Below are 9,284 nucleotides of genomic sequence, written 5' to 3' on the forward strand. Positions count from 1 at the left end.
ACCAAATCCCACAACTTCAAATCCCTTGATTTTCTCCTAAAAACTCTCCTCATATCTCTCCTCAACTTCCTCCTACAAACTATCAATGACCGATTCAAACTCCCCTCCCCTTATCAGTGTTTTGGTCAACCACTACTAGCTCCCCAAAACAAGCAGTAAAAATAATCTCCCTTTGCACAAGCAGGGATTCGAACCTCAAACTCCATGCACACTCTACATGCCACTTACCACTAGGCTAGCATGCTCACTTTGTTATGTCCTACTCACATTAACTTAAAAGTCTTCTAGCAGTAGACAAGGGTTTATTCAAATAAGACAAAAAATTTTGCTCAAGCCAGGACTTGAACCCATAACTACTCAGACACTCCCAGAGCATTAGATCACTAAGTCAGACAACCATCCATGTCACTAACACACAGAAATAATTTAAACAGGGTTTTTGAGATTTGGGGCATTACAATTCTACCCTTCTTAAAGAAACTTTTGGCCTCGAAATTTACCTGGTCAGAATAGGTGAGGGTATTGTTGTTGCATCGCCTCTTTAGGTTCCCACGTAGCCTCCTTAGAACTGTGATTCCACCAAAAAAATTTTACTAATGCGATTGACTTCCTTCTCCAGACTTTCACCTCTCAATCCAAAATCTGGACTAGTTCTTCCTCGAAAGTCAAGTCTGGTCTAACTTCAATCTCCTCAACCGGTACCACATGCGTAGGTTCAGAGCGGTAGCGTCTCAGCATCGAGACGTGAAACACAATGCAGTAAGGCTTAATAAACCTTGGGCTTAACTTGCGCTTATGCCCAAATCTAAGTACCTTCTTCCATGGCAAGATATTCAAAAAGACAAAATCTCCCACAGAATATTCAATTTCCTTAAGCTTCAGATCCGCATAAGACTTTTGTCTATCTGATGCTACCTTCAGTCGATCCCAAATTAATCTAATCTTATCTTCGGTATCAGATACTAGCTTAAGGCCCAGAACATGCCGCTCACCCAGCTCAGTCCAACATGAAGGAGTGCGATACTTATGACAATATAATGCTTCGTAAGGTGCCATCTGTATACTAGACTGGTAGCTATTATTGTAAGCAAACCCTGCTAACGGCAAGTAATCCTCCCAACTACCTCAGAAGTCAATTACACAACTCCTTAACATGTCCCCCAGTATCTGAATCACCCTCTCCGATTGATCATTTGTTTGAGGATGGAACGCAGTACTGAAGTGTAACCGTGTACCCAGAGCTTCATGTAACTTCTTCCAGAACCGAGACGTGAAGCGAGGATCTCTGTCTGATATTATGGAAAATGGTACTCCATGCAGTCTCACTATGTCGAATACATATAGCTTAGCCAATTTCTGCAATGAATAATCTGTACGAACCAGTATGAAATGAGCAGTTTTGGTCAACTGATCCATAATGACCCACACTGAATCTTTCTTAGAAGGCATTAGGAGTAGCCCACTCACAAAGTCCAAAGTTACTCTTTCCCACTTCCACAATGGAATCTTAACCGGCTGAAGCAACCCAGAAGGCAACTGAAGTTCTGCCTCAACTTGCTGGCAAGTCAAACATTTCCCTACAAAGTCGGTCACCTCTCGCTTAAGCCCTGTCCACCAATATAACTCACGAAAATCTTTGTGCATCTTATTTCCACCTAGGTGCATAGCATAAGGGCTACTATGAGCCTCTTGCAGCAAAGTCTGTCTTAAATCAGTATCCTTAGGTACGCAAATTCTGTCACAAAAATAGAGTACCCCTTCATTATTTAGCCCAAAATCCACAATATTACCATTCTTAATCTGTCAGAACCTGTAACACCCCAATCCCGTGACCGTTACCGGAAATCGAATACGAGGTGTTACCGAGCTTACTTCATTTATTTCCCCCTATTTATTATTTTTTTTTTGTTCCAGGCAAGCTGGCTAACTGTGTCACTGTCACCTTAAAAATCATATCTTGAGTTCTACAACTCAAAAATCAGTTTCGTGATTTTTTCCTGAAACTAGACTCATATATCCATCTACAAATTTTTTTCTAGAATTTTTGGTTGGGCCAATTAGTACAGTTTATTAGTTAAAGTCTCCCCTGTTCCAGGGTGCGACTATGCTGACCTTCATGCATTACAACCTGGATATCTCCCTGTACAGAGCTTCAATACTGATGTCGTTTGTTTCTATAGAAAGTAGACTCAAAAAGGAATCTATACATATATGGCATGACTTCTAAATGTCTCGGGTTAATTTATAATGAATTTTCAAAGTCGGAACAGGGAATCCAGAAACCGTTCTGGACCTGTTTCACGAAAACCTAAATATCTCTTAACATACAACTCATATGACCGTTTCGTTTCTTCCATATGAAAGTAGATTCATCAAGGTTCATTGGCATAATTTATTCACTATTTAATTACATTCCTACTATTTTTAGTGATTTTTCACATCCACATCGCTGCTGCTGTCAGCATCTGCCTTTAAGGTAGACTTTACCTATTTCATAGTTTCCATGATTCAATTAACCCTTTTTGCATGCATAGCACAAAGTATATCATGATTAACCATTCCAATGGCTAATTGTTTCCAAACATTTCCATACCTCTTAGTGATCAACATACAAACGATTGTAGTACTATGCTAAAAACGTATATAAGCCATTTTCGCATGGCTATCCAAAGTGTACATACCAAAGTTCAAACAAACAAAATAGCCTATACATGCCGAAATGTTCTCTTAGACCATCTAAGAAGAAGATACCAAAAAGTTGCTAGTCGGTGTGATGACTTCGATGACGGTCCCGAATACGCAAAAAGTTGAGTCCAAGAAACCTAAAATAGGTGACAAGCAAACACCGAATGAGTATATAACTCAGTAAGTCATAAGCAATGCACTACCAACCATTAATAACATCATCACAAGAGGAAACAAAATGGAACGAGGCTAATTACTCCATTCAAACCGAACTATACCATAGTTCCTTAGACCTTTCGATTCAATCTCATACCAAGTTACACATTCACATTCCATATACTAATCAATAGGATATTTGAGGCATTTTTATACACCATTTTGTTTTCGTTACAATCATACGACTACATGACCTTTCACTTATTCCACGATAATTCTTATGTACGTGACTTCAATTAAAATTGTCACATAGGTTCAAAACTTACCAAGCTCAACTCCAAATATAAATATAGCGCCCATTAGCCATGAACTCAAGGTACTTACCCGATCCGCTGTCCGTGGTCAACTCAATAATGTCGCACACTCAGTGTCAATAGTGATTCAAAAGCATATAGTGAGTCCGCACACTTAGTGCTATATAATCAACTTGCACACTTAGTGCTATATGATCAAACTCGCACACTTAGTGCTATACAAATTTTAAACCCGCACACTTAGTGCCATTCTCATGATCACAAATGTTTATACCCGCACACTTAGTGCCGAAATCAACAACTCAATACATCTCACCTCTTTTCTTTTCATTCAATACTCTCATCACCACATACATTCATGTATATAAATTTATCATTCCTTTCGGCATAATTACATAGACATTATGTCTATTTAAATCAATACAAAATATATGCTTAGTGACCTACCTTGTGTTGGGTAAAATAGTTCCAAGTCAGCTACTCGATGACCTTCATCTTTCCCTTGCTTGATTCTCCTTCTTTAACTCCTTGAGCTTAATCAATAAATCAACTAGTTTAACCATCTTGCTGAACATTCATAATTCAATTACACATGCATATGTATGTTTGTATATTCGGCAACCATCCTCACTAATTACCTAATTTAGTCGATTATACACATAATTAAAGGTAACATCACGAACGGGCATACTTATGTATATTTATACATATATATATACACTTCCAAATGGGCATCACAATTAGATTTAACACCACCTTCATACTCAATTAGATGGCCGAATGTATGTATATATACAATGTCAACTATAACATCTTTTAAACACCTAATTTCATCTCATGAACACTTAATCAAATTTTCCTAATCTAGCATATATTTTCACATCTATTTGTATCATCATGTAAATTCACATATAACTACATTTCTTAAGTTCTACATCTTAATGCCCATTATAGCCACTCCCATGGTCTAAATCTAACAATCGGCAACACCTACCTTTTCACTATGTTTGCCGAATACTCATTCTCTCCTTAGTCCTAAATTCGACACTTCCAACAAATTAGCTTAACAATTCCAACTTTCATGCTAACATCCCAAGCAACTTACCACATCCATATAACTAACATGTTAATAGCTTCAAGGTATCAACTAAAATTTTTAAGCTTCTTTGTCAAATCCCAATTCTCCAACAACCCCAAATCCAACCATGGGATAGATAGAATTCAAACTAACAACTAAAACATGCATGAGTCTCATGGACAACATCAAACATACCTTGGTCTAGCAACTACCATGGCTGATTTTCTCAAGCTCTTCCCCCCCCCTTCTTCTTAGGACATTCGGCCAAGCAAAGAAAATGAAAGGATGGACACTTTTTTTTTCTTTTCTTTGTTTTCATCATATTCCTTTTTCATTATTTTATTCTTTCTAACATAACCACTAACTAAACATGTTTGCAACATGTTTCCACTCATAGCATGGCCGCCATCATGCTTAACTTTTGGGTAAATTGACATGCAAACCCATCATTTTCACATTATGCATTAATAGCCCCCTTTACATTTGCCTAGCACATTTCTAGATTTTCTCACATAAGTCCTATTTGATAAAATTCACTTACAATTAACAAAATCCAAACATGAAATTTTCACACATGTATATGTACATATAATGAGCATCAACTATAACGGTCAATTATTTTTATGTCTCGGTTTAGTGGTCCCGAAACCACTTTCCGACTAGGGTCAATTTAGGGCTGTCACAACTCTCCCCCACTTAAGAAATTTTCGTCCCCGAAAATCTTACCGGTAAATAGGTTTGGGTATCGCTCTTTCATAGAGTTCTCAGGTTCCCAAGTAGCTTCTTCCATTCCGTGTTTGAGCCATAACACTTTCACTAACGGAACCCTTTTGTTTCGCAACTCTTTCACTTCACGAGCTAGGATACGGATCGGTTCTTCTTCATAACTCATATCGGCTTGAATTTCAATCTCGGAGGGGTTTATTACATGCGAAGGATCGGATCGGTAACGTCGAAGCATCGAAACATGAAAAACGTTATGAATCCTTTCAAGTTCAGGGGGCAAGATCAATCTATACGCAACTGGACCAATTCGTTCGGAGATTTTGTACGGCCCAATGAACCTCGGACTTAGTTTGCCCTTACGGCCAAATCTGAGTATCTTTTTCCAAGGTGAGACCTTAAGAAACACTTTGTCTCCCACTTGATACTCGATATCCTTTCGTTTTAAATCCGCATACGATTTCTGACGGTCTGTGGCTGCCTTCAGACTTTCACGAGTTATTTTTACTTTCTGTTCAGCATCTTTAATCAAATCCACTCCGAAAATTTTACTTTCACCGAGCTCTGTCCAAAACAATGGCGTACGGCATTTTCGACCGTACAAAGCCTCGTAAGGTGCCATCTTAATACTTGACTGAAAACTATTGTTGTAAGCGAATTCAATCAAAGGTAAATACCGTTCCCATGAACCACTAAACTCGAGGATGCAACATCTCAACATATCCTCAAGTATCTGAATTATCCGCTCGGATTGACCATCGGTTTGGGGGTGAAAAGCGGTGCTAAAATGCAACTTGGTACCCAAGGCTTCTTGAAATTTCTTCCAAAATCGTGAGGTGAATCTCGATCTCTATCCCACACAATAGAAATCAAGACCGTGTAATCTCACAATCGAGAAACATACAATTCAGCTAGTTTATCCAATGAAAAATCCGTGCGTGCGGGGATAAAATGAGCCGACTTAGTCGGTCTATCAACAACAACCCAAATCGCATCTTTCTTACTTGTCGACAATGGCAACCTGACACAAAATCCATCGTGACTCGATCCCATTTCCATTCGTATATCATGATCGGTCAAGTAAACCCGTAGGCACTTGATGTTCCGCCTTTACTTGCGACATATTAAACACTTCAAAACAAAATCGAAATGTCTCGTTTCATACCATGCCACCAAAACGGCGTCTCGGATCGTTGTACATTTTCGTACTCCTCGGTGAATCGACATTCGGCTACAATGAGCCTCGTTCGAATCATCGAAATGAGTTCAATTTCTTGGAACAGATAAACGACTTCAACCTCAAACAATCGTCATTATCAATTTGAAACTCGATTCCATATTCGAACATATTCAGCCGTCTTGCAACCAACTCATCGTCGACTTTCTGAGCTTCATGAATTTGATGAATCAATAATGGTTTGACCTTTAATTCGGCTACTAAGACATTGTCGGGTAGAAACGCACAAGTGTACATTCATTGCTCGTAAAGCAAGCAAAGGATTTCCGGCTTAAGGCGTCCGCAACCACATTAGCCTTTCCCGGGTGATAATCAATGACCAGCTCATAATCTTTCAAAAACTCAAGCCAACGTCGTTGTCGCAAATTTAAGTCTCTTTGAGTCATCAAATATTTGAGACTTTTGTGATCCGAAAATACATGGCACTTCTCACCAAATAAGTAATGTCCCCATATTTTCAAGGCGAATACGATGGCGGCTAATTCGAGATCATGGGTCGATAATTTTTCTCATGTGGCTTTAATTGTCTCGACGCGATAGGCCACAACTCGACCTTCTTGCATCAACACGCAACCTAACCCAAGTAGGGAGGTGTCACTATAGATGACAAACTCTTTGCCCGATTCGGCCGCACTAAAATTGGGGCTTCATCAAATAAGTTTTCATTGATCAAAATTTTTCGACATTTTTCCGTCCATTCGAACTTAATATCTTTTGAAGTAGCTTCGTCATGGGTGTGGCTATCATCGAGAAACCTTTTACAAACCGTCGGTAGTAACCGCGAGTCCCAAAAGCTCGAACCTCAAGAATATTTCTCGGAGGCTTCCAGCTAAGTATGGCTGAAATTTTGTTCGGTCAACTCGAATACGATGCAGATACCACATGGCCCAAGAAGCTAACCTCTCTTAACCGTAACTCACACTTCTCAACTTAGCATATAACCGCTTATCCGTAAAATTTGCAACACTAATCTCGGTGCTCAAGATGTTCGGTCTCATCTCTTGAGTAGACCAAGATGTCGTCAATGACCACAACTACGAACCGGTCCAAATATCATCAAGATCCGATTCATCAAATCCATAAATACCGCAGGGCATTAGTGAGCCCAAACGGCATCACTAAGAATTCGTGAGTGGCCGTATCTCGCTTAAAAGCGCTTTTGGGTATATCCAAATCTCGAATCCGCAACTGATAATAACCCGATCTCAAATCTATCTTTGAAAACACTGAGGCTCCCTTTAGTTGATCAAACACTAAGAATTATTTTTATGTCTCGGTTTAGTGGTCCCGAAACCACTTTCCGACTAGGGTCAATTTAGGGCTGTCACAGAACCGATGACCCAATGACTTATCTTCCAGTTGTTTACTCTTAATCTGCTCGATCCACACTGGTTTAACTTGAAGCTTAGCCAGCAAACTATCATCATCAAATAAGCTAAGATCAGCAAATATTGCTCTCAGATCAGTTATATCCTTGTGAGTCAGCGCGTCAGCCACCATATTAGCCTTACCAGGGTGGTATTCGATCGAGCATTCATAGTCCTTAAATAGCTCAATCCACCTACATTGCCTAAGATTTAACTCCTTCTGAGTGAGAAGATACTTGAGGCTCTTATGATCCATGTAAATGATACACTTCTCACTGTACAAGTAATGCCTCCAAATTTTTAGTGCAAACATCACCGCTGCCAACTCCAATTCATGAGTCGGATAATTCGCCTCATACATCTTAAGCTGACGAGACGCATAAGCTACCACCTTACCCTCTTGCATCAACACACAACCCAAGGCAACGTGTGATGCATCGCTGTAAATAGTAAATTCCTTCCCAGACTCCGACTGAATCAAGATAGGGACCTCTGTCATAACTTTCTTAAGCCTCTCAAAGCTCTCTTGCTACGCATCAGTCCAGTTAAAAGGTACTCCCTTACGTAGCAGCTTAGTTAAGGGTGCAGAAATTAGTGAAAACCCCTCTACAAATCTTCGATAATACCCAGCTAGACCTAGAAAACTGTGAATTTCTGACATAGTCTTAGGCTGCTTCCAATCTATAAGAGCCTCAATTTTTCGAGGATGAACCCTAATTCCCTCCACAGATACCACATGACCAAGAAACGTTACCTCACGTAACCAAAATTCACACTTACTAAACTTGGCGTACAATTGTTTCTTCCTCAAGATTTGCAGAACCACTCGTAGATGTTTATCATGTTCATTCTTAGTCCTCGAATACACCAGTATATCGTTGATAAATACTACCAAAATCGATCCAAATAGGGTTGAAACATTCTGTTCATCAGATCCATAAAAGCTGCTGGTGCATTTGTCAGCCCAAAAGGCATTACCAGGAACTTGTAATGACCATAACGAGTCCTAAATGCTGTCTTGTACACATCAACATCTTTAACTCTCAATTAGTGATCCTCTGATTGGAGATCTATTTTAGAGGAAACCGATGCTCCTTCCAGTTGGTCAAACAAATCATCAATCCTCTACAAAGGATATTTATTCTTAATGGTCAGCTTATTCAGTTGTCTGTAGTCGTTGCACATACGCATGGATCTTTCCTTCTTTTTCACAAATATGACTGGAGCTCCCCACAGAGACACACTAGGTCAGATAAACCCACGGTCTAATAACTCTTGAATCTGGGTCTTAGGCTCCCTCAGCTCTTTCGATGCCATTTTGTAAGGGGCGATGGACATCGGAGCTATTCCAGGAAGGAGCTCAATCCCAAACTCCACTTCACACTCTAAAGGTAACCCCGATAACTCTTCAGGAAAGACATCCAAAAAATCCTTAACATTCCTGATATCCCTTACCGAAAAGTCCCCAACATCTGAAACACTGACATAGTCCAAGTATGCTTCACAACCCTTGCAAACCAACTTCTCGGCCCTTAGTGCAGAGATTACATTATTCAAATAGTTTCGTCATTCCCCAATTACCACTACCTCTTCATCTCTTCGGTTCTCGACACAACCTGCTTCTTCGGCACAATCCAAGCTTACCTGATGTTTAACTAACCAATCCATGCCCAGTATTAGGTCAAATTCTTCGAAAGACAACTCCATAAGATCGGCCAGAAAAA

The 9,284-nt window shown here is 39.7% G+C and overlaps 1 protein-coding gene across 1 annotated transcript; it reads right to left on the reverse strand.

Moving 5' to 3' along the window:
• Window positions 1-630: 630 nt before the first annotated feature.
• On the reverse strand, window positions 631-7,693 carry LOC108468521 (uncharacterized). Its single transcript, XM_017769400.1, has 3 exons — window positions 7,527-7,693; window positions 1,513-1,735; window positions 631-1,056 (listed from the first exon to the last, which is right to left on the reverse strand). Exons 1-3 carry the CDS (start codon window positions 7,691-7,693, stop codon window positions 631-633), a joined length of 816 nt encoding a protein of 271 aa, XP_017624889.1.
• Between the last annotated feature and the right edge of the window lie 1,591 nt (window positions 7,694-9,284).

This window comes from Gossypium arboreum, chromosome 8, assembly GCF_025698485.1.
Source record: "Gossypium arboreum isolate Shixiya-1 chromosome 8, ASM2569848v2, whole genome shotgun sequence".
NCBI lineage: Eukaryota > Viridiplantae > Streptophyta > Magnoliopsida > Malvales > Malvaceae > Gossypium > Gossypium arboreum.